At 47.6% G+C, this 26,267-nt stretch overlaps 1 protein-coding gene across 5 annotated transcripts in view; it reads left to right on the forward strand.

Annotated features, from left to right (window-relative positions):
* The first annotated feature begins 535 nt into the window (after positions 1–535).
* BEND7 (BEN domain containing 7) overlaps positions 536–26,267 on the forward strand; it is a 77,857-nt gene continuing 52,125 nt past the window's right edge. For 2 of the 5 annotated variants that reach the window (XM_081226980.1, XM_081226981.1), the window contains exons 1-3: positions 536–967; positions 3,217–3,300; positions 24,625–24,924. In XM_081226980.1, coding sequence (XP_081083106.1) covers positions 907–967; positions 3,217–3,300; positions 24,625–24,924 — 445 coding nt within the window. In that variant the 5' untranslated portion in view covers positions 536–906. Of the gene's footprint in view, positions 968–1,532; positions 1,541–3,216; positions 3,301–24,624; positions 24,925–26,267 lie in introns of those variants that run through there. The other 3 variants (XM_081226984.1, XM_081226983.1, XM_081226982.1) reach the window with 3 other exon arrangements.

Genomic DNA, 26,267 nt, shown 5'->3' on the forward strand with positions numbered 1-26,267 from the left:
AGGGTCCCCGACACCCAGGGCTGTTAGAACGAGATCGGCCCCGGGGAGCGGCGAGGAGACGCAGGCGAGCTCGGGGCCCGGAGCCGGGCCCCCCGGGCAGCCGCGCCCCGACTCGCTGACCCCCGCGGCGCCGGCGTCCGGACCCCGCGCCGGGCAGGGCCCTGGGTCCTGGGGGGACAAGAGGGCCGGCCGGCCGGGCCGAAAGCGCCGCGCCGCGGCCTCCGGCTCCTCCTCGAGGCCAGGCCGGTGGGTGGCGGCGGCCCGGGTCCCCGGGGATGGCGGCAGCCGCGCTCCGCCAGCAGGTGGCCCCGGGGTCCCGGCAGCGCCGCCTCCTCCCGGCGCCCCTCCTCCCACGGGGGCGGTCAGCGCCCCGACCCGGCTGGCACCCCGCCGCCGTCGCCGCCGCCCTCGACCCGCCCGCCGCGTCCCCGGGGCCGCGCTCGCCGCCGCCGCCGCCGCGTTCGGAGCTGCGCCCAGGCCGGCCCGCGGCGAGCGCCCAGGGCGCCGGCAGCCCCGGCCCGCCCTCCCCGCCCTCCCCGCCCCCAACTACTCGCTCCCCAACGGAAAGTTCGGCTCCGGCGGCGTCTCGCCCGGCAGCGGGGATGAGCCGGGGTCGGGGGTCGCGCTGAGCGGCGGCCAGGAGGGGGCAACTTCTCCCGGGAGAGCGCCTCCCGCCGGGCCCCGCCGGCCGCAGCCCCCGGCGGGCTCGAGTGGTTTTTCCCTTGCCTGTGCCTCCCCCCTGCGGATCCAAGAGACGGACCTAGGTCCCCGCGCTCCCGCTGCCGGGTGACAAGAGCCAGCGCCGCCGCCGCCGCCTCGGCTGCCGCTCCCTCCGTCCCTCCGCCCGGCCGGCCGGCCGCTCCCGGCCGCAGCCCCTACCCTGCCCGTCCGCCTGCCCGCCGCACCATGGAGTTCTCGGAGAGGAAGCGGAGCAGGAAATCCCAGAGCTTCAAACTGGTGAGCCGAGGTAAGCGGCTGGCCGGGCCGGGCCGGGCGGGGGGCGTGCGGGCGGCGGAGCGAGGACTTGGCGCCGCGTAAACAGCCCCCGGCCCCTTGCCCGTTGCCCGGGCCGCGCAGCCAACTCCCGGGGGGCCGGGGCTCCCGGGGCCCCCCGGCCCCCTCCCGAGGGGGGGCTGCGGCCGCCGGGCGGCGAGGAAAGTTGTGCCGGGGGGAGGCAGGATGTGATTCCGCGTAAACAAGTCGGAGGGCACATCAGGAAATTAGCAAACAATGACACTTGGGGCGCGGAGAGCCTTCTTTGGTATTCCACTCCTGTGGCTCGGCGGCGGGGTGGGGGAGGACGCCTCTCCATCAGGCGGTGCGGACACCAACCCGGACCAGTGCTTGTGGTGGGTTGGGGGGTCGATGTGTTTTCCGACCCCCAAAGAGGAGGAAGAAAGGTGCTGGTGGCGTTTGGAAGACGAAGAAAGACGCTCATTAGGTGTCCAAGCCCAAATAAGAATTGTTGACATTCAGCATCTTTTCTGGGTACGTTATTTGGCCTGGAAAGGTGTTTTCGAATAGATCACTTATCCGTCAGGTAAGTATCATTAAAAAAAAAAAAAAATCCAGCCGACCCCTGACGATTTAACAGGTGTACACCGCAGTCTCTGGGCTTGGGTTTATTTCATCAGGCGAGGGGAAAGTTGAATAGTCTTGCCTGTGGCCAGTGACTTGTTAAGAGTCCCTGTTTTTCCTGATGTGACTTCGAAAAACGATGAGAACTTAAGGGCAGATGTAAAAATGTGTCTATCAAAGTGCATCGTGTCACCTTAGAGGCAGGTGACTTTTTTCTCCCCATCATGTCACAAGTCCCAATATTGAGTTTAGAATGCTCCTGTTTAAGTATCGCCTTTGAATCAGCTTGAGGTCAGAACCAAACCAGAGAACCTGTCCACTTTGGTCCTCTGTTGTTTTATCTAGCATGGGCATCAAAGCAGAGAGCAAGGCGATTGTGTTACCAACCCGGAGAAGTCCCATGTAAGCTGATGAAAATTAGAGGGCGATTGCAATTTCCAGCTAAGCCGAGCTAACTATGATGCAGATTCAGTAAAGCCTGCTTTGGGTTACTCTGAAAATGATTTGATTATAGACATTTTGGAGATCTATTCCTGCTTCCTCCTATTGAGCTCGGATACTGTTTAATGAAAAAAAAGCCTGAAGTAGTTTTACGTATTCAAAATATTTGGCTTTTCCTTGTCTCTACGTACATTTTGTTCCCCCAGCAGTGTTGATTGCTCAGTCATTTGTACTTTAAAAGTCCCTCCATATTTGACTGGCCTGTTGGTCTATCTGATTCATTCTGGAATGCAGGCTGCTTTCTTATTTATGACCTCAGGGAACCTACTACTTTATCTTAAAAGTGAGAGGAGTTTTGTAGACCTTGTCCTGGGAGGTCTAAGGCCCCAAAAAGGGAATCGCTGTTAACAAGGGACCTAGTCTAGTTTCTTACCTAAACGATCCTACTTTTTAGAAACAGACAACTGCCAAAGCACAGTAGCCTCTATAGAGAAGCTTGTAAAATACTGTGTCTTAAAGTTTGACTGACATAGCAAGTTTGTTTTTTTCCTTTTTTTAAAAAAATTATGGATCTGATTTTTCTCTCTGCAGGTGCATTTTTAGAACATAAACGGTTGCATTTTAAAGTGCAGTAGCTGAATGCGAGACTCACTTTCTTACCCAAATTATACTATACTTGAAATAACAAATCAGTATTTTTCATGTGTGCTTGCCTGTAAGCTGCTCAAAGCCTGGGGTTTTTCTGGGTAAACTGAGAGTACCAGGTAACTCTAAAGCATGCTATTCATCTACTCATGAAAATGGGTTGTAGAGATAAATTTGGCATCTTCCCCTGGCCTCTGATTGGGCAAGTTTCTTTCTATTCCTTGTAAACATACTTGTCATTTGGAAGAAAAGAAGCCTCATATGTAATTGGCATCTGTGGGCCAAATTTCCTGTGAAAACTGTGTGATCAAGCGGAGCCGTTTTCGAAAGTCAAAGTAGTAATTCCAAGTCTGTGTACTTCTCCAGAGTAAGCAGAGTTGTAGGGATGACCAGTGACTACAAATTCTGTGATTAACTGAGTTCTCGAAAATTATATTTATAAATTAAAGTATAGCTTATACCTACTATATATAATGAGTTGCTAGACTTTCTTGCTGATTCATATCTTGTAGGTCATTAGAATTCTAATTTTTCGTTGTCTTCTCACCCCAGATTATCACCATGAGGTCTATAAGATCTCAGAATTCAGCACCGATGTTAATGGGAAGGCCAAAGAGACACAACCCATTTTTTTAGGTAGGTTCTTATGTCAATGAATTTCTCAGCACAACAGCATGGCCATTTGCAATTAGAGAGAAGGAAAAAAAAAAAAAAAAAGATTGTGCCAGAATGGGAAATGTCTGCCATTGCTTAATGTATGACATTCTTTTCAAGACCTTTTGTTTTACAGATTGCCAATATATCCCTTATTAACGTTGCTAAAAGTTGTAATTTCAGACATAAATGTTTATTAGTGTCTACACACCGTGCTAATTATCACTCACACCCGGAGCCAGATGCTGACCGTGCAGTTTTGTGGCTCTGCATTCACCCCATTTACATTGCATATTCACTGGCATGCTTCACTGGCAATAGTTTGTGTAATTGGGGTATTACATCTTTGACATCTGGGTAACAGAAATTCAATTTCCAAGAAGCTGCTATTTGTTCGGTTTTGCCTGTGCCTTGGGTGGGATAGAGGATTAATATGCTGTCTGATGATAATGTCCCTTCACCTCTGTGGCCTGGTTGCTAATCCTGCCATGACCAAATTAAATTAACTCTCCAGCCGAAAAGCGGAAGGAAAAGAAAAGTGTGATTGTCCGCCGAACCACCTCTCGATAGGACTAGCGATCACGGAGCCACCCCTCATCTGTCTGGCTTTGTGTTCATTTCGCACCAGCATCGGTGGTCAGAGAGAAGAGCCAGACTTTACCCTCCCCACCCTCCTTCCCAGCTCACCCCAGGGCCAAGCAGAGCAAAGCAGCATCTTGGAGGCCATCCGACAAGAGTAGCTGTGTGATGGATAAGCAGGTCCCCCAAGATGATGCCTCTCTTTCCAAGCGTGGTTTTTGGTGCACATACTGTACCCGAGGGGCCTTGCCTGTGCAGTTTGTTATTTGCAGACCATGAGCCAAAACTTAAACGATTTAGGATTTTGCCACGAAGAATGAAGTACCCGTGAGGTTGGAGTGGAGGGTACCTCATGGCGCTTGGCCTTCACCTTGCCCATCCCCAATACCTCCTCGAGCCCCAGGGGCAGGGTGAGAGCTGGGTGCCGCACACGAGGAAACAGAACAGGGCAGACGGTCCTGGCAAGAGCCATTGAAAGCAAGGGCCTGAATGGCCGTATCTCTGGGGAGAGTTGATAGGTCTTAAGGAAGCAGGATGTGTGCTCAGACCCAATGTACTGCCAATTAAAACAACGAGGAAGCCAGGCAGTGGGGCGTTCTCACTCTTTTGCTTTGAGGAAGAGAAAGGGTAGGTTGCAAAGGACCAAGAAGTCAAACAGATAATGAGTAGAGGTAAACGAGGAGGGAAATAGTGGCATTTCTTCCACAAGTGAGCACCAAAGGCGCGTGAATCTCTCCATCCAGGCAGAGAGCACGACGGAGGCCAGCCCTGCTCTTAGCACCTGTTTACTGTTCAGAGGTCTAGAACCCAAGACGTTCACAGTCAAGCAAACTTGAGACCCAGCAGGAGGATATTCCTGGATTGTACTCTCTTCAGTTCCTTCAACTTACTCAGAATCCTGTATTTTCAGTTCCCTAAACTTGATCGGTTGGAATTCTATATATCAAAGCACCACTCGATCTAACCATGTGAAATGAAGAACTTGCCTACTAGTAGAAAAACGTACATTTATCATAAAAAAGAACATCACATCCTTGGTTTCGTTCATCTCCAACAAAGCAGGCTTTTCCCCCCCTTTCTGCTCCCTACTTGGAAAATGGGGAGGGTGCTATACCATAGGTGGATTCTGGGTACGAGAGAGTGAAGGATGCAGAGCAGGAAGATGCTAGCGCTTGGAATTCGGTAAAAGGTAAACTCTCCATGGGGCAGGCCTGGCTTCGTTTTTCCTAGCTCGAGTCCAGGAAGATAAGAGAACATCAGTGAAAGGCCAGGCTTGGGCTAAGTTTCTCAGTTGTTGGTCAGGGAAGCCTTTGACATCAAGAGACAAAAGATGGACCAGCATGAAAATGCCTGGGTTATTCTCAGTCTTCTGCTCATTCTGGGAAAGGTGTGATACGGTTCCCAAAGAACATTTCTCTTTTGTGATCTTCAGGCCAGTTTGGAAAAAATAAATAAAATAAAATGTGGAAGAGCAAATGATGACGCAAACCTGATTTCCAGAGTAATTGAGAATAGTTACTGATAGCATATGAGAATCAGAATTCTGTTGTTGACAGTGTAATAAAGTGGACTTTTATTTAGCTAATAGTTCTTATTCACAAATGTAAATCATGTTTGTTTCGTAAATGGCGTGAGTCTGCCCATAATATTACTCATTATGGCGTAGAATTCTGCGCGAGGTCTGCGACATCCAAGGGAGTTTGTTAGCAAAATAACAGAACTGTTTCACCTATAACGCATTCCTCCAACATGGCCCTCGGGATGCTGTATGCGATTTTCTTTGTTCAAACGTACATATGTGTCATCTTTGATACTATCTGCGCCTATAAGATTACAGTTCATGTCTCAGGGAAAGAGAACGCTCCAGAATCTGGCAGAGGTTCCCACCTCAAATCAGTTTCCTCGGAATATTTTCAGGCTGTTGATTCATGCAGCACATTCAGCGAGGTAGGATAGCTCAGTGATGTGAATGGCTTGGCTGAGCGCTCTGGGCATTCCTCACACATTTTTAACTTGATAACAGGATCCAAAGAGGTTACTTTACCCTGTGGACATTGGCTTTGTCAAGTTGGCCGTGATGGGCCACTATAAAGATTGGGTCACTATTTTGGAGAAAAACAACTTAATTCGTTTTGATCAATTCAACAGGTGTTTTTTTGAGAATATACGATGAACTCAGCACTTTTCTAGAGTGGCAGTGGGGTCAGGGGAAACCAAAGAAGTGGATAGGATAGGGACCCTGCTCTCAAGGGTTAAAATCCAGTTGGGGTGATAGGACAAATTCAGGACACAGTGAAGGAGCAAAATTCAGTCAACCATAACAGCTGCGGTTGTCTGAGTTCTCGCTCCGTGCCCAGCATTGAGTCGAGTACTTGACGTGAAGGATCTCATTTACTCCTCAGAGCAAATCGATGAGAGTTATCACCATCCCTGTTCTGTAGATGAGACTTAGAGGTGTCAGGTGGGCTGCCACAGGTCTCCCAAGGGACAAGCGCCATAGCCGGGACCCCACGCAGGTCCACCTGAGCTGGAAACACCCCGTAGCATGCACAGCGTGTGTGCATGATAAATCACAAATGTGAACCTTCAGGGCAATGAGCAAAAGCAGAGCTGGAAGGGAAGGATCACATTCAGGGTCGGGTGGAAAGCTCTGGAAGGGGGAGATCTTGAACTAGGGGAGGATTTGGGTAGGCAGAGGGGAGTTGGAGAAGATTCCAGGTGGGAGGGTTGATGTGAGTCTCAGCAGAGGGCTGAGCATCACTCTCATCGGACTTTAAGTGCCAGGTGCACTTTGTAGTTTGGACAGCGCTGGTGCATCTGTCATCCCATGACTTTTACAGTGGACCCGTGCGGTAGCCTGGGCGGTGGTGTTATTCCCATTCCCCAGAGGAAGAAACTGAGGCTCAAGAGTTGAGTGACTTGCTCATAAGTAGCAGAATCTGGAGTAAACCCAGGTCTCCTGTCCAAAGATCTTTTGCCTCCGCCTGGTTGAGCCAGGCAAATACCAAGGATCATCGGAGAGACCTCAGCTGGCAGCAAGGCACTTTTAGGAAGTATTTTAATGAGACAATGAACTTACTATTCATAACTATAATACAAACATCTCATAAAATCTTTTATATTTGGATTTTGTTCTAATTTACTATTATAATAGATAAATATGAAACATGTCTATTTTTCAGGTGTCTGGTCCATTTATTCATTCAGAGATTTATTGCACTCCAATTATGTGTCAGGCCCTGGACTAGCTAGTTGTTCTTTTTAATATAAAGTCTGTGATACAACTTTCAGAAGATGAAGCTCAGGGTGCAGTAGCCAAGCCAAGTGAGCAAGGTCTAGATCTCTGACATTTTGAATCTCTTTTCAATGGCTTTCTTGATGACAGCGGCCTCTACCAGGGTCCCCAGAGTCTCGAAATTCTCTTTGGGTTAGAAATGCAGCCACCAAGAGTAGGTGTTGTTCATCGAGTTTGCTGTGTATCAGGTACCATGCTAAGAACTTTGTTTTTTGTTTTCTGGGTTTTTTGGGCCGCACTGCACGGCTTGTGGGATCTTAGTTCCCTGGTCAGGGATTGAACCCGGGGCCACGGCGGCAGTGAAAGCACCGAGTCCTAACTACGGGACCTCCCCGGGAGTCCCCATGCTAAGAACTGTGTTACCCCATTATTTGTCCCATAAAAGATATTATTATTTCCACTTCACAGACGAGGAATTTGAGGATTTCACAAAGTAACTCAGTGACAGAACCAGGATACAAACCAGGGTCTGTCTGTCTCCAAAACCATGCGCTTAACCACGGGAAAGGCTCGTTCAAATGAACTCCTGGCTGGGACCCCAATATGTACAGAAGTGGAAGGGGAGTGGGGCAGCCAGGAGCAGGCGGAAGAAGGCCAGAGCACCTTGTCCCATGTCCCACCCTCCTCTGCCGGCCTCTGCAGAACCGTCAGGGCGCCCTCATCACTGTGTAAAAGCCTCTTGTCCAGATGGTTTCCGAGAATTCCTGCGGCACTGAAAGTATATCTGGTTCTACCGTGGGTCCAAGGATGGCTTCAAAAACAAGAGCAAGCAAAGTCAAATTTGAAAGCCTCTTGAGGAGACCCAAACCCTGATGGCTTCTTTCAATATAAGTACACATAAGTACATGTGCTTCTGTAGCTGTGGGTGCAGATTTAGTTGTCCTTGGAAAGCACTTTATTGCCTGAAGTTCTGGAGCTTTTGCTGCTAGGCCTGTCTCATACTTCCATTAATCACTGAGTTAATATCATAACCACACCATGAGGTAGGTGTTATGTCCCTTACACAAATGGGAAGCTGAGCTCAGAGATGACAGTGACCTGCCCGAGGTCACACCGGAATTAGTAGCTGGCCCCGCTTTAAATCGGGTGCTTTGACATCTAGTTGTGTCCTCTTTTCCTTAAGCCAGAGCGGCCTGTCCACCCCGTCCCCTTCTGCCCACACGAGCTGATCTTAGTATGTACTTCATTATTCTCTCCCCTGCTCAGAGACTTAAGTGCCTTCTCATGGATTCTAGGGTCAAGGTGAAATCCCTTCACTGAGTCTTGAGCATCCACAGTCTGGCCCTAATCTGCATCACCATCTTCGACTTCGATGTAACTTACCTCCCTGGAACCCAGTTGCCCCCCCCCCAGCAAAGTAGGACTTCCAGGTGAGAAAGGGGGCCCCACGACAGGTAGAAGGAAAGGGGGCGGCCAGAGGCTTGGGCGCGGGGAAGCCCGGGACCCATTTAGGAAGAAAGGAACTAAGGTTTGTTTAACATCCACCAAGGTCGGAAAACCCCAGCTTGAATCTCAGGTTAACAGTTCAGCACACGTCGGACAAGACTCTTGAGGGTCTGTCTCCTTTATCTTCCATAAAGCAACGCTGGTGGTAGTCCTGAGCCCCTCATCAGATGCCCTGACAGCATACAGGACGTCCTATACGGCAAAACACTTTTTCAAACTAGAAAATGCTGTGTTCTTATTTTTATCCCCTTCTCCCTTCTCCTCTGACTTAGAGGTTATGCTTTCTTCTTGGACACCTCAGCACTAAATAGGAACACCGCTCTCCTATGGCCCTTACCATGGACTGCCTAGTGGTTCCTCATTTTTGTACGTGCCTTTGCTGTGCTCCAGGTCACCCCAAACACTTCCCACGTTGAATTGTGGTCATTTTTGCCCCATCTCTCCTCATGTACATTGGAGGATCACAGAGCAAGTGGGACCTGGATTCTGTCTTGAATCCTTTAGACCACTTAGCACAGCATTTTGTTTGATCACAGTAGGTACCCAAATTATCGGTACTCAAATCTGCGTTATCTCATTGCATGAGTATACTGGATATGGTTGCGTAGGACTCTGAAGATTTGCTTTAAAATATACTACCGTGGGCTTCCCTGGTGGCGCAGTGGTTAAGAATCCGCCTGCCAATGCAGGGGACACGGGTTCAATCCCTGGTCCGGGAAGATCCCACATGCTGCGGAGCAACTAAGCCCATGCGCCACAACTACTGAGCCTGCGCTCTAGAGCCCGCGAGCCACAACTACTGAGCCCCTGGGCCTCAACTACTGAAGCCCGCACGCCTAGAGCCCGTGCTCCGCAACAAGAGAAGCCACTGCAATGAGAGGCCCGCGCACCACAACGAAGAGTAGCCTCCGCTCGGCGCAACTAGAGAAAGCCCGCGCGCAGCAACAAAGACCCAACTCAGCCAAAAATAAACAAATAAAATATACTACCATCTTGAGATTTTAGAGACAGTTAGCAAGCCAAAGATATGCCTCATTTAACCGAAGAAGCTTTGGTCATGTACTAAACTAGTGTAGAAATTGGGGATTTCTGTTGTTGATGGGTGAGAGACAACTCGAAATATAATTTGTTTTTCAAATCTAGAAAAGACCAAAAAGGAGAGGAGCTCGCATATGAAAGCAGCGGCATGTTGCAAACCCAAACTGAAAAATAACATATGTTCTGCTGGCTCCGTACTCCGCTGTGATCTTGGCACACCTTAATAAAGGGGCTGAAGATTGTCCTGTCCTGTTTGTAAGCCCTTGTTTAGAACTGATTGTCTGGTTCTCGGGCTCCACCTGCAGCACGTTTTCCTACCTGGATTTCAGAAAATCCATGCATTAAGCAGCAGCAGACCTTGGCGAATGGCCCGTTTGGGAACCCTGCCCCAACCCCATCGCACAACTGCACGCACCTGTCTTTCTGTTTCTCATAAGAGCTCGGTGTGGTTCAGCAACCGCCGTATAAGTGAAACGTGTGATGGGTTGTGAGAATTGGCTTTTCCAGTAACGATCACGACCACGTCACTAAAACAAAGAGATCTTCACGAGGGACAGAATCTAAGAAGATGTCTTAACAATGTAGCCTCCCTGGTTCCCATGGGAATATGGGTGTTTCCTTTTGGAGGAAAGGAGCATGGCCATCCATAAGGTGAAAGAAAGACTCCGGAACAGTGTGTTTTGAACCTCAAAGTTGAAAATAGATCTAGGACGTTTATGCAACAAGTCTGTTATTCTTGAAAGTAACAGATTATTGGAGAGAACACTACCTGGGAAGGAATGTTAGCGCAGTAGCAGGATGCACGCCGGGACCTATGGTGACTGAGGCAGGGGGCACATGGAGGGCCCCTGGAGAATCGCCCCCTTGCCTGAACCTCCGGTTGTCTGTGGCTCTCAGATTAGGACCCAGATGACACATAAGACCCTGCACGAACTGCCACCTGCCTGCCTCAAGCTTATTCCTGACACTGCCTTTCCCACCAAACCACTTCCCATTCCTGCAGTGGCCTCACTTCCCCTCTTTACCTCTTCGCCTTGGTGGCTGCACGGACCACCTCCTCTGCTGGTAACCCCGCACCTGCACCATGCTCCCTTCACTTTGCTTGGCTCTCTTATCCCTAAAGGCTCCAAGTTGACTTCCTCCAGGCAGTCTTCTCTGATTTCCCCCCCCCTCCTTCCACAGCATCTCTACCAAAGCGAAGGCACTGCCAGTTTACTTCTATCTCGCCCCCCCCCCCGGGTTGGAAACTCCTCACGGTCATCTCTGTGTCCCCATCGCCCAGCACCACGCTGGTCACATCACAAACATCCAAGGATGCTTGGCGAATGTGCCAGGAGCCCGATTTCAAATTAAAAATAAAGTAGCGATATCAGTCATCTTGAAGCTTTATCATTCACCTCTTTTACCTCCCAGCTCCCGTCCTGGCTGCAAGAGGTGGAAATCTACACATCCTCCTCAGTAGCTACCTGGACCTCACATGGCAGGAGTAACATACACCAACACTGACAATGGAACAGTTACTTTTCATTACACATTTTTTCCCCTTTCTTACTAGGCTAACAGCAGGCCCCCTTTTATTTCTTTCTTTATTTTTGGCCGAGCCACACGACTTGTGGGATCTTAGTTCCTGGACCGGGGATCGAACCTGCACCCCCTGCAGTGGAAGTGAGGAGTCTTAACCACTGGACCACCAGGGAAGTCCCCAGGCCCCCTTTTAAAGTTTAACCTAGGAATAGGACGCCCTTGTGTGTATCCCAGCCCCCGCCCCCAGGGCCTCGCAGGCTTAAGCTGCACGGTGTGAAGGTGCCCCTGGAATATTGCAATGCCCTGGGCTTGGCATCTGCTCTTCTGGTCCTTGCCTGCAATCACCTCTACTAACCGCCTTGCTCGTGAGATCCTCTATTGACCGCTTGAGTCTCAGCTTGAATTCCTGCAGGGCGAGACTTCAAGCCTCCTGTGTTCCCAGTGCACAATACCTGGCACCAAGCAGACTCTCGATCGCTAATTTTGGATAAATGAATGAGGGCCCTGTTAAGACATGTTGCCGCCGGTTATTCGCTGATCCGAGTGGGACAGTTTGTTGAGCCGAGACGGTTTTCTTGGGCAGGACTGTCCTGTGCGTGGAAGGAGGTCTAGATGTCACCCTCTGAATGTTGGCAGCATAAATACACAAAAGGGCGGGAGCATCCCACCCCGTCATTGTGACGATCAGAACTGCCCCCAGCACATGTGAGCCAGAGCGTGGTCCTTAGCAGGCCAGGGGTGTGGGGTCCTTTAGCTCTGAGTGGAGAAAAACTATTGCATCGCCATAGACTGCATGCCCCTCCCTCGCCATTCTCTCTCAGATGCCCGTAGGAAAGGGGATAACAAATGACAGAGGCCGTGATGGACCAATTCAGCTGCATCACCATCCCGAGAAGAGAGAGATCAAAGGGCACATTCCATTCAAGGTCAGGTTGCTGCGCCTCCTTTCCGCACAAAGGACAGCTTATTGCCTGCATATTTGATCATATATTTTAAAACCATTAAGAAGTTTAGACAGATTTTCTTTCGAGATTCCAGACAGTCAGTATCCTTGTAAATAAGAATCCATAAAATTGTTTTCTTAGTGTTGTATTTTTTTCCCAGCATGTACAAATATATACCTACCGTGTTATTTGAATTCCAAGGGTTTTACAATGTCTTTTTTTTTAACTTGGAAATCAAATTTTATATCTGAAAGGTTAATGGAGAAAACTAATTATGCTATCTGGTAACCAAATGTGTGATGAGATGTTTGTCTCTGTAATTAACAGCAAGAAACTTTTACAGTTTCATAAAATTGAATGCTACACAGAGTATTCTGTGAGCATTTGTTTAGACGAGGTGTCCAAAACAGAAATGTTTATGGATGATATAAAGTTGAACTGAAATGTAATGCAGGTGTCTGCTGTGCATCTCACAGAATTTCTCATTGCTGAAATGGAAGCCAGAAGATTAATAACTTGACTTTGTCATGATAAAATAAGTAATGTGTTCTTGGAACAGTGGTATGGCACATAAGTTACTCAGTAATTCCAAGAATTTATTCTGTTCCAGGAATAATATCCTGAACAATCTATTTTTACAGAAAAAGTTGACGCAACATAACAGCCTACGAAGTTGCTTGTATGGCTAAAGGAATTATATCTCAAACGTGACTTTACCCCCACGCATAAAGTGTAAAGAACCCCACAGAATCGCAAGGTTAAGGCACATCTTGAAAGGAAGAAGTCAGGAGGTGCAAAAGTAAAGGTTCTTCTGTGAACATTAGCTCATTCTCCTCACACATATATAATTTTTTCAATTACTAGCAAGGCTTTAATGGGCACCTTAATAAGCCTCGTGTGAAATACGGCGGAGCAGCGGTTGCTGCAGGAATGGGGGCTCCGGCCGGCCCTGTGATGAGCTGCTTAACTCCGCCCTGAAAGCGGGAGCAGTGCAGCCGTGAGGGGCCCAGACCTAATCCACCTTCCTCTGGTTCCCTGTGGTCATTTTGGGGAACTCAGTCTTATCCTTTGTGAAATGGGGGAAACGGTTCCCTGTCTGTCGTCTTCAATAAACTAGGAAGGCGCTGAGGATGAGACGCATTCCCTTGGGAGAGCTTGCCTAAAAGACACGATTGACCCTAGGCACCCAGTGGCCTCATCTTGCAAACCCCACGCCCCATGGAAACCGGGAGAACTTCCGTCACAGACGCCACAGGTGTTGGTTTACGCCTTGTACATAGTAGTGTTTTGGGGTTTCTTTTTCCCCAGCTTTCCTCAACAGTAGCATCCAGCATAGCTGATACTAGAATTAACCCATTCCTGTATCCATTGGTAGGTCTTTATTGAGCAGCCCCTGGTGCCAGGCTAGGAGATTTGACAGCCCGCTAGGGTGTGCCAGGAACACAGAACCAGGGGGCCTCACCTGGGGAGTTAAGGGATGTGACCCTTGAGAAGAGGACGTTTAAGCAGAGAAAGACCTGAAGAGTAAGTATGGGGATCGGGCTGAGGCTGTGAGTCGCCCAGGAAATGACAGGGCCCCAAGAGCCAAAGACCTTCCTTAGAGCTGATGCAGGGAGCCCTCTGGCCATCCAGGACAGTCGCTAATGGGATTCGGATTTAATTGTCCTGAAGTGAGGCCTGGGCGCTGGTATTTTGTCACAGTTGTCCAGGTGATTCTACTGTGTGTCAGACCCCAGAGCCGCCATCTAGAGCAAGGCGAGACGTGGCAGGAGCTAAGGCTGGAGGGGCCCCCAGCGCGAGCGCTGGCCCCCATCCCCGGGTGGCCGGCATCCCACCAAGGCAGGCCACGCCGCGGTGCGGTTTGCATTTCTGAAAGATCACCCTGGCTTCGGGATGGACGTGGCTGGGCGGGGAGCAGCGCTGAGGGCTTTTGGCCGTAGCCCCATCAGGTGGTAGTGGGAGGTGAGTGGAAGGACTGAAGAACAATCTAGAAGTTATAATAAGCAGGACTCAGTGATGGATGGGCTGTGAGAGGGGAGGGATGGGAAATGGGGCCCAGGTTTCCGGCTTGGACAGGGGGTTGGTGCTATTTATTAAGGCTCGGGGAGAGTCATCATAAAATACATTTTTGGATGTGATTTTAAGGTTGCTCTTGAAATGTGCAAGTGGAGCCGCCCAGTGGGCAATTGGATATGTGGGCCTGGAGCCCCGAAGTGGGATCGGGGCTCCCACAGACAGATGGTCGCTGGAACCAGAGAGAGGCCGGGGGATCCAGGAAGTGTGCGGAGAGGCCCCGGGGAAACTTGTCATTGAAGGCAGTGGCCGTAACCTGTAAGTGCATGGTGAAGTCAATTTAGTGGATTGTCACCAACAGGAACAAGAAGAAGAAGAAGAAGAGAAATAGAAAATATCAGAGCGTCTTGCATGCAGGAAGGATAAATTCGTGAAACTTTGGTTTTCTTGCTGTGAATCACAATCAAAAAAGTTTGGAAGCCTCTGATTTAAGCTGTGGTTGCCTCACCCCTGGAGACTTCCCCTTGGCCTCACTCAGGGAAGGCGACCACTGCCAACCTCCAGGTGCCTTTGGGCCCAAAGTCATGAGTTTCTTGAGATTCTTGGAAGAGAAAGGTGCTGTGAATATGACCTGTTTTCATCATCATTAACATTATTTACATTGAAGATGAAACTGTACGACAGCATGTGTACTTCAGTTGGAATATTTTTAAAAATTTAAATGACTGAAGAAATATAATACCGCCAGTCCTTAATCCTGTTCATCCTTAACTGACCCGCGGTGTAAATATGTGCATTAACATCTCAGTCAGGAGCGGGGATGTGTACTTCTGTACTAGCGTTCTTTTTGAGTTTTCTGTACAGTAGAGCAGAGAGTCAAGATTTCAGATTATATTGAAAAGGATTGTCTCTTTCCAGACAGTAAATTATGAACATTTTCTCTCATATTGAATAAAGGCAAGATTTTGGTTATGCTACTCTAGGAAAATGGAAGCAGCCCTTGATCTACAGTCTTGCTATATTTTTCCTGTGTGTATTGTCAGCCTTCGAAGACTTTTGCTTTATGTTTCACAGAACCATAAGCACAAAAAAATTCTTATTCTGCCTTTTCCAAGTTAAAATATTTGGCTTTTGTAGAACCAACAGGACTCACATGAACCATGGTTTGAATTTATAGGACACGTCTGAGCCTTCTTCTTTTAGTTTGAAACAGTACAACTAAGTTGGACTCCATAAACATAGCTTGGTCCAAAGGTTTCATTGTTTCCACCATGTGTATGAAGATAAGTAGGGGGTTAAGGTGCTGACTAGTTCACACAGCGCCCAGTGCAGGTCACGACAGCTTCCTGGATTCCACGCAGAGGGACTGTTTTGTGGATGGAGCGCTTCCTGCCATCCAGCTAGTTAGTTTCCCGAGCGTCTTAATAGAGCAGTGAGGCTCATGGACCTTGGAATGTGGTGGGTCTCTAATTTCTAAACTCAAAGTCTCTGTTTTCTCCTGGGTAAGATGTATTCCTAACATCCGAACCTCTTAGCTTGTGATCAGGATTAAGTGTAGGCAGCACGCTTGCCAGAGGGCCTGGTACATAGTAAGTACTCCATAAATGGTAGCTTTAACACTTTTCCCCCTAAGTACGTCCAAATTCCTTTAAAAAATACGTGGCTTGTAATGAGCTTCAAAAGAAGGTCATCTTAGGCCTATATCCCAGGGGTTGCAAAATAGGCCCCACCCAGGCCCCGCCTTCCTTGACTTTCTTTTGCTGCCGTCTCTGGCCCCCTACTTCCCCTTCCTGCTCAGCTTCATCTTTCCTGGGTGACTTAGAGAAGATTTTTTTATGTCCAAAGCTGCCTCTACCAGTTGCCTTATACCCAGCTCTACATTCCCACAGGGAGAAGATGGTACATAATTCTTCCAGATTATTTTTTTCTTACAAAAAAAGTAATACATATTCATTCCAAAACCACTTTGAAAGCTTTAACGTATAAAGTTGAAAACAAGGTATAAAGTAAAAATATCCTGTCCCAGTCACACTCTCCCGCGATAACCACTGTTGGGTTTTTTTTTTTTTTTTTTTTGGTTGCACCAGTAGGCGGGCTCCTTAGTTGCGGCTCCAGGGCTCCTTTAGTTGTGGCTCACCAGCTCCTTAGTTGCGGCACGCTGGCTCCTTAGTTGCGGCATGTGAACTCTTAGTTGCGGCATGCATGTGGGATGTAGTTCCCTGACCAGGGATCAAACCCTGCATTGGGAGCACAGAGTATTATCCACTGCGCCACCAGGGAAGTCCCGATAACCACTGTTAACAACAGTGTGTGTGTAAAAAGTACACGTGTGTGTGTGTGTTATAAAAAGGAAAATTGAATCATCCTGTATAATGTTTTGTAACTTTTGTTTTGCTTAACCGAATCTCCATCTGTTCCACACAGGTTGAGTGTCTAGTTTGAGCCAAGTAGTTAGGCCCTGATTATCCAGTGGTGGAGGAAGTACTCATGGTCTCAGACGTCGTGGAGTTTCTGGTTTATCCTTCACTTACTTCCAAATGACTATGAAAGGTCCATTTCATTCTTTACAGACGTGTAAAGATATGCTGTAATCTCATTGTACTGATATGCCATAATTCACTTATCTAATGCTCACTGATCGATGTCTGGGTGGTTCCCAGTGTCTCCCTAGCAAAATGATGCTACCGTGAATGTCCTTGTACTTGTGTCACGGGTACTTGTCCGAACGTTTCTGTAGGATAACTGCCTGTGAATGGAATTGCCGAATTCCCTCCAAAAAGATCCCCCAGCGACAGCCTGTGAGAGGGGACCGTAACCCCGCACCTTCACCCAAAAGGGGCTTTGTGAATCTATAGTTTTGGCCAAATTAATAGATAAAGAATTTCACATTATTTAATTTTCATCACATTAATAATTAGGGACATTAAGAGATTTGAACTATTTATTTCTCGTGTGAATTGCATGTTCACGTCCTGTGCCCATTTTCCACTGTTAGTACGTGTCTTTTTCTTCATTGACGTATAAGACCTCTCCCGTGTATTTGGGATTTTAGCTCTTTGGCTTGATTATTCCTGAACATTACTTGACGTGGTGGCTTCTGACCTACCCACTTAATGTGGCTGGAATTACAGTCCATGTCTGATGAAGGAACGTTGTATCGGGAGGCCGTGTTGTATTTATTGTAAAATCAAAGTTTTCCATGTTATAAGAACACTTGGGGGAGAGGAAAGTAGATAAACTCTCTGAACTGGTTGGGTAGTTCTAGTGGTATCATAGCCCTCTCTTCTTCTCACAGAAGTTTATTCTCCTCTGTAGATGTTCTTTGAGGGACACGTTTGAGAAGCAGTGTGACAGCCCCTTCTGATTCAGTCCCTGGCATTTCTCTGTTCCCCTGGCCTTTCTTGCCCTTTCTGCTTTCAAGGCCCGTTTTCCAGCCTGGACCCATGGCGTTCTGTCTTGGGACCCGTCCTGGCGTCACCTCCTCAGCCTTGATTAAAAAGAGCTCCGGCCTCCCGCCCTGGCTGTGGGTAGCCCTTGCTGGGTGCGCCTGCCCACGTGTTAGGAGACAGGCCCTGGGTCCTTAGAATCATTGTGCATCCATCTGGGTCCCGTGCTAGGCTGTAAAGTCCTGCAGGGGAGAGACTGTATCTTGTATTTCTTTTCTTTTTCTTTCTTTGCTCCCATAGTATCTCATATTTAGTAGTAGAACAGTAAATGTTTATGGAATGGATGAACGAAACTGGTATTATCTAAACAGATTTGAAAGGAACCTCGCTGTCCTTTCAGTGAAAACGCCATGTACGTGTTGAGGTGCTTAATTATTTTCCACCTAAAACTTCAGCTGAACGGGAGGGTCCTCCAGCACGTGGCAGCACGCACGCGGGTTAACGCCTCCTGTTCAAAGCTTTTCTCGGTGGCATTTAGACCCCGTTGTGCCCTTGAATGGACTCCAAGGGCTGTTTCAGGACTGCGGGTTCTGGCACGTTCTCTTCAGTAGAGCTCGCTTCCTCTTTATTTCGGGGGGCTCCACTTCAGATTGCTGGGGAGGGAAGGGCTCACGTGGTAACCACCGCTGTGTTCTGTAGGGCTCTTCAGACCATTCTTGCCGAGTTCGAACCCCAGGCTTGCGTGTCCCTGGTAAACATGGCTGTGGTCCCTGGGGACGGCCAGTTGTGACCCTGATAGCATCTGCTAGCCAACACGGGCTTGGAGTGACGATGCCAACCCCGGGTCTGCTCAGAGCGCAGAGTGTGCCCCAGATGCCTGGCTCTTCGGCTCACTTGCCAAGCCACGTGGTGAGGAGAGCCGTGGCCTGGGCCTGATGGACCCTGCCTCCTTTTTCCTGCTCTTTCTCTCACCGCTGTCATTTGACAGGTTGTAGTTCAGCCTTTTCTGCAACATGGCTCCATGCCAACTTCTACTCGTGTTTGAGAGGAGTTATTTGCAGCGTTCAGTATAAATCCTGGTCATCTTAGTATTTCTCACTGATAAGCTCAGCTTTTTTCTATTCAACATATCATTACCTGGAAAATGCAAGGAGTTTTAAAGCTTTTTTTTTTTTAAACGTATATCCACAGTGACACGCAGCCATCACCACCGTTTCCAGAACTTCTTCAACATCCCAAACAGAAAGTGTCACTCCTGCACATCTTCTCAGATGGTCCTCCTCTGTTTCTAGAACTGAAAGGGCCAGCTCTTTAGACCATAATGTTGCCCAGACTCCTCCCTGGAAGCTACAGTTTGAGTCTACTTTTTCCTCGTGGATAAAGAACAGTGTCAGTAATAACTCGTAGTATATTTGAAGATAATTAAGTCACTCAATAACCATTTATCTCTCAGAGAAACAACCCGACTTCTTTAACCTTTCCTTGTTCCTTTCATCTTTTTCGTTGACTTTTGCACGCTCTCCTCAAGTTACTCAACAGGCTCTTGAAAAGAGCGCAAAACCTGGACAAGATGGGAGTTCCCTTGTGGCCTAGTGGTTAGGATTCCAGGCTTTCACTGCCGTGGCCCGGATTCATTCCCTGGTCAGGGAACTGAGATCCCACAAGCCCCGAGGCCCAAAAAACCAACCAACCAGCAAACAAACCAAAAACTGAACATGATACCATAGTAAGAGTCGACCCATACTGGATGCAGTGGTGACTGACCTTCCGTGCTTTAAGTAGAGGTGACTTACCGAGTGGCACCCCGGGGATGGACTTGATGGTGGGTCAGGGCACACGAGGAGCTGGAGGTGACGCGGTTCTGACCACTGTGACTGCTGCCTGCCACGGGGACGGGGAGTCCAGGAGGAATAGGTGGCCTCCCTTCCCCAGCTTGGACACAAATTAGGTGATAGTAGTTCTTTTAATGTTGAAATGAGGGTTTTGAGCTCTCTACGTTGTTAGATTAATAGGAAATCTGGTATCTCCGAATACGATGACCTTCCACCCCCTGAACTGTTGATGAACCCCAGGGGCTGACTTAGTCCAGAAGGCCAGCTACCACTGGTAGTAATAGTAGCTACTGCTACTACGGGAATAGTTCAGGAGCATTGCTTCATCGTCAGCCTTATGTACATTTCCAACTGCCTGCTGATTATCTAAGTTGCCTTTGTCAAAACTAGCCTCATTGTATCGCCACTTCCCTGCACCTTCTAATTCTCTGACTGGTGTTAGCATCCATCCAGTCCCCCAAACTAGAAACCTTGGCGTTATCTTTAATTGATTCTCCTTCACATCCCACCCCCATCCCCACATCCAGTGAATCACCAAGTCTCTCTGGTGAACCTTCTTAAATGTCTCTCTTTCCACCTTCTCTCTCCAGTCCCATCCCCCAGTACTGGTACAGACTGCCACGGTCACTCACATAGCCTTTAGCAACAACCCGCTGGCTGGTTTCCTCTGCCCACACCACTTTCACCATAGTTTTGCCAGATTTGTTTTTCTAAAGGAAAGGTGTGATTATTTACCATCCTTATGTTAAAAGAGATAATGAATGTTAAACTACCCAGAGCAATAACCCAGTTATCTCCAGCGCAAAATTTTTCTTCCTTAACCTGGTACCTTACTGGGATGACCTCACTGTACATTTCCACTTCATCACCTGCCACTTCTCTTTTATGAGCCTTAAACTCCCAGCACACAGACTGCTGTTCAGGAAGAAGGGTGGGAGGTGATCCAGCTGTGGCATCAACTCAAACAACAGTGAGCTTCTGCCTGGGGCCAGAAGAGTGATGTTTGGGGGGGCCACCGTCCCCAGCCCCGAGGGAATGGGAGGTGAATAATTTTCATGAGGGGCTGCAGGGAGGCAGGGTCCTCAGAGAAGAGCTGATTTTTATCTCTAGCAAGGAAGCAGAGGCATCTACAGATCGCGGGGCAATCTGCTACCTGGAGTTCCGGCGGCACAGAGTTAAAAGAGGTGTAGGGCCAACAGGATGGGGAGAATCAGGACCATTTCTTAGTACAACAAACCAGTATAAAGGGATTTGGGTAGAAGATGTTGAGAGATTTGGAGGGGGAGTACCTTTCAATTTGAACAAGATGATTTTGGTATCTCTGGGGCCCAGGAGATGCTTGATAAATGTTTATTGAATGATTTATTTCTGGTACTTTTTCAGTCCATCCTATTAATGTATTGTTTGTTTATAACCTGAGGATCACATTTAATTCTACTGGACTTCACTCTGCTTTTGATAGGACATTTCTTTCATTTGCTTAAGAAAGGTATATGGAATGCCTACTGCATGTCAATACCAGTTAATTTTTAGGGCAAAGATATGGTGACTGTTCTTTGTGAAAAGAAGGCATATAGAAACGGACATACAATGTTTATGTACGTCATCTCACTCTATGTTTGGGCATTACCGTCTTTTTTTCTTTTATTACCCCAAACCATGAATAATCGTGTTCTGCGTAGTGTATCTTTCTCTCCTGGCCAAGTAAGAGGAGATCCTGTATGGTGACTTGTGTGTTGCAAGACTCTGTATGTATTATATAAATTCTTTACGTAAAGGAAAGTGATCTAGTAGAGTCTTGAGGTTTAGCAAAGGGTAGAATCCAGCCTACTATCTTTTGTAGACCTTGTCCAAAGGAGTCTAGTCAGTAAACACTCAAAACATTTTTCATTTAAGGCTGTTTTACCTATAAGGCAGCCATATAGCGTGGGTCCATGTTAGTAAGATTTCTTACTGTTTTGTCTTTTCTAAAAAGATCCAGCGCCTTGCGGTTAAGCATAAGTAAAGGCATAGTTAGGTTTGGAAAGGAATCAGGAAAGTGCACAGGTTTCCTTAGGGAATCGTGCTTCTTTAGAGCTTCCTTTTCCTGACATTTATACGTGGAGAAGACATTGCCTTAAAACTGGAAAGACAAAGAGAGGTCAACTAGTGCTTCGAATCTCAATCTCTTAATACTTCCTGCCCTTTTTTGTTTGTTTTTTTTTTTTTTTTTTGGAATCAGAGAACTCGGCTTCACTGTGACAGTCAGAAGAAGCCCACTTTTTCTTTTTTTTTTTTTTTCTTTTGCGGTACGCAGGCCTCTCACTGCTGTGGCCTCTCCTGTTGCGGAGCACAGGCTCCGGACGCGCAGGCTCAGCGGCCATGGCTCACGGGCCCAGCCGCTCCGCCGCATGTGGGATCTTCCCGGACCGGGGCACGAACCCGTGTCCCCTGCATCGGCAGGCGGACTCTCAACCACTGCGCCACCAGGGAAGCCCAAGCCCACTTTTTCTGAGAAGGACTTTTAGAGGCATTCGGTGCCCTGTGAACATCTCGGTAACGGAAAACCCTGCATCCCTCCTAGACCGCCCTGTGTCCCCTAGGTTATGCCCAGCAAGGTCTGGTTCAGAATTCATTTTACGGTTCAGGAAGCTGAAGTCAGAGAACGGCAGGTGGCTTGTCTTGTATCAAGTAGCAAGTCAGCACAGTTGGGAAGCGAGTCCAGGTCTGGGGAGCACCAGCCCCGGCCTGTCCCCTGACCCACACAGCGGCATCCGTGGTCTGAGCCTCTGCAGTGCCCCTGCTTGCCTGCCGTCCGCACCCATTCCATCCCAGTGTGTGCAGGCTGCTCAGCTTTTTCTGTCGTCCCCACTTTTAGTCTTCAAGTCTCCCCGCCCCCCCGCCCTCTGCTCCATCCCTCCCAAATGTGCTTGTGCGAGGATACTCTCCCCCTCTCTGCAGAGCCATCGTCGCCAGCCAGCGAGTGATCCGGTTCCAGGAGCTCTTCCCCCAGGCGGTACGGTCAGGGCTGCTCCCGACTTCTCTGGCTAAAGGAAGGACAGTTCAGTTACCCATTGTCCCCTGGGGACGCCCAGCGTGTGTCCTCTAAGAAGCTCCCCGCAACCAGCCCGTTTCCAGCCTTCCCCACATCTCTCAACTTTCCTCCCCTTGACTTGGGCAATTGTTGCACTTTTCTCCGTTCCATCCTTTCAGATGTCCCGCAGTCAGATGGGCTGTGCGCTCTCTTCTCAGGAAGTCAGCCAGCTCTGCCGCCCTCCTTCACAGACCCCTGGTTTTCTTCCTCCTCGGTCCCAGGTCCTGATCTGTTGTTGTGCTTTGTTTTTTGTTTTGATTTTAGAAGAAATGTTTCTAAACGTCAGCCCGCAGCCAGGATCCCCCTTGATGCTTGCGCCTTCTTTCCTCTACCGAGGAGCCTGGACTTCCACATGAAAATACCAAGGATGCAGAATTCACACTGTAGTTTCAGTCTTGTAATTTTCAGAGCTACAACTTCTAGGGCTGTGAAACTAAGGTCGTGACAAAGCAGATTTGCTCTTAGAAAGTTCCAGGATCCTCATGACTTCTTTCCCTGCCCAAGACAGCACTTTATCATAGAATTCAGTCCCCGGAGCAGAGGTGGAGCCTTTGAAAATAGAATATCCCTTTGCTGTGATGTGTCAGGGTTCATGTGCAGCTGGCACTGACCCAAGAGCCAGGCAGTGTGCCTGCCTTCATCTGGCTCGGCTGGTGCAGCTCTCACCAGGGAGCCAGGAGGGAGGGCAGTGGCAGCCACCAGCCAGTGCCAGTTAAGATCAGCGTGCTGCAGGTGGATGCATGTGCAGTGTCCTTGATCTAGAAGATCAAGAAGAAAAACCCTGCAGGAAGGAAGCTCCTTCTTGCCGAAACTGCGCTGCTAACCTAGCCAGGAAGGTTTAGGTTTGGATGCTGAAACTAACACCAGCCACGTTGGCATGCAGATGTATCTTTCAGAATTCCTCTGGGACCTCTTGCAGACACACCCCGTTCCCCAGACATCTTGAGAAACTTGTAAATTTTGCTGACTCTGCATTACTTAAATTGTGCTTGGTCATTCATTCTCATAAAATCTGGAACATGATTTATCATTTCTATATTGTCATTGTCACAGGTGTTTGAAGTGAAGAGAGTTTTATTACAAATTAAAATATTTCTCCTCTCAAGCATATACCCACACAGAGCAGAATTGTAAATTTGGAAATCTGTGTTATTTCTGTGTTTGCTCATGTTAGATGTTAGACAGTTAATATTTTTATGATTTTAAAAATTGAAGATACTTATTTGAAAACAGTATATAAAAGTTCCCTTCTATTCAGTAATGTATTCATATATTAATTAGCTAAATATCTAACTAGACAACACAAGATACCTATATTCACTGTGCAGTCAGTGCTGCAGAGAAATCTGGCTAATATGATGCTGAGTGCATGAAAACATGATCGTATTAAATGTGCTAGATTTATCTGCAAGAGCTGTGTTTTTCCTAATAGATACTTTCTGTGGGCCTTTTCCTTTTCTTGTACTTGAAATTGCAGGCATTTAGTAGAGTGACTGTATGAGTGTATATACATACCCTGGCATTAGACTTTTATTTTAACACCCAGATTAGAGAAGAAAAAAAAAAAAAAACCCGACTTCTCTTAATCTTTGTAAAGATACTGACTGATGACAATTTAAGAAGATAGTATGTTTGAAATCGCTCCTAATACATCTAGGCATTCTCTAGTGTTATTATTTATAGAAAATATTTTACAGCTGTATAATTTGAGTCATGTTTAAGCAATATTTATTAAGTACCCTCAGTGCAATACAGATACCTTGGTTCAAAAAAGAAAAAAAAAGGGCTTCCCTGGTGGCGCAGTGGTTGAGAGTCCGCCTGCTGATGCAGGGGACGCGGGTTCGTGCCCTGGTCTGGGAGGATCCCACATGCCGTGGAGCGGCTGGGCCCGTGAGCTATGGTCGCTGAGCCTGCGCGTCCGGAGCCTGTGCTCCACGACGGGAGAGGCCACAACGGTGAGAAGCCCGCGTACCGCAAAAAAAAAAAAAAAGAAAAAAAAAATCCTCTGAGGAAGGAATATTCTTCAAAGAGAGGCTTGCATCTGGAGTCAGTAATCATTCCCATTTCCAAAGAAGGAAGGGGTGGCCTTTTGTTTGTTTGTTTGTTTTTTGTTTGGTGGTGGATTATTTTTTCTTTCCCTAATTTACAGTGATATCTCTGGCCCCATTTCCATTAGGAGATGAAACCATGGAAATTAAAAAACAAATTACAGGAATGAGAAGATTGCTGAACGACAGCGCCGGGAGGATCTACCAGCGTGTGGGCAAGGAGGGGGAGAAATTGAAAGAAGAACCCCAGGATTTGGATTCGATCTGGCCTCAGCGTTTAAACTCTGTGGAGGCCCCGCCGAGCCTCCACCCGTCTTCCCGTGGTGCGTGGAACGAGTTACCACCTCAGAGCGGGCAGTTCTCAGGGCAGTATGGCACCCGCTCCAGAACCTTCCAGAGCCAGTCCCACTCCGCCGCGAGCTCCAATGGTATGGCCGTCATCAGATGCTCACAACGCTTTCGGGGCCGTTGCCCCAATGTGTTTTCTGTCTAAATATTCAGTATGTTCTTTGAGTTCAGCATATTAAACCCTCCCTTAATTATCACCCACCTTAGCTGAGTTATTTTAAAAGACGGGGAAGACATAAAGGAAAAAGTTGAAGAGCATCAAAAACCAGAATTGAGACGCAGGAAAACCTGCGGGTTCTCCATTAGAAGGGATAGTTTCTTGGTAGAGATTTTAGCCCTTTAAGAAGTTTAAAGCCATCATTTGCAGAGAGAACAATACTATTGTCACCAAAGACTGAACAGTTAGGGCAGAAAGAGCTCCGCTCTGTCATTAAAAGAAGCTTCCTGGTCACACGGTGTATTAATACATCCCCTTGCCTAGTCCTGCGCTTTCTTCATTATCGGAAGAGTCAGTGAAAGGCAGGACTGATGACCCCGCCCCCAGGTGACACCTTCACTTTAACCTCACATTCAAGCTACTGAATCTGATGATCCATATTTTACAACCTGCTTCATTCAGGTTGAAAATTATTCCTTTAAAGTAAAATTTCCTTAATTTAAATTCCTAATTTTTTTTTAGTAATTTTTATTGGAGCCTAGTTGACTTATAACGTTGTGTTAGTTTCAGGTGTACAGCAAAGCGAATCAGCTATACACATACATATGTCCCCTCTGTTTTAGTTTCTTTTCCCATATAGGTCACCACAGAGTATTGAGTAGAGTTCCCTGTGCTAGACAGTAGGTTCTTATCAGTTATCTATTTTAAATTCCTAATTGTTAAGAAAAAAAGTCAAAGGGCAAATTTTTTTCAAAGCGTAAGGAAAAACTTGATGATTTCTCCATTCACGTTAATTTTCCCTCCAGTGACATGGGATGCTACTCGTTCTATAAATTATGTACAGATGTGCAGAACTGTAGTTTTCACAAAGAGAACAAGAAGAAAGGAAGAATGCGTTTTCAGTTTCCTTGAAAAGTTAAGGATTTTTTTCCCCGTACATCATCCTTCAAGAAAAAGAGAACTACTTTGATTTTATTTTTCTTTTTAAACACAATTTGCAAGAACCAGTTCAGAGGTATGAAGAGCCATCCTGAGCCACTGCTGATGAGACAGGGAGGGACCCCAAGAGATGTATGGGTGTCTTCTCTCTCTCTTAATTTTACATAAGCCAATATCAGATTCACATGCTGGCATGCTTCCAGGTTAGAAGGAGATGGCTCTTTTAAGGCTCCTCCATAAAAATAAAAGGGCAGTTCTCTTTAAAATTAGAAAATGATTTATAACAAGCTGAAAAGGGTTGGTTTTGTCCTCTAAAAATGATAAAGA

Source organism: Mesoplodon bidens (genome assembly GCF_964165515.1).
Source record: "Mesoplodon bidens genome assembly, chromosome: 3".
In the NCBI taxonomy this organism is placed as follows: domain Eukaryota; kingdom Metazoa; phylum Chordata; class Mammalia; order Artiodactyla; family Ziphiidae; genus Mesoplodon; species Mesoplodon bidens.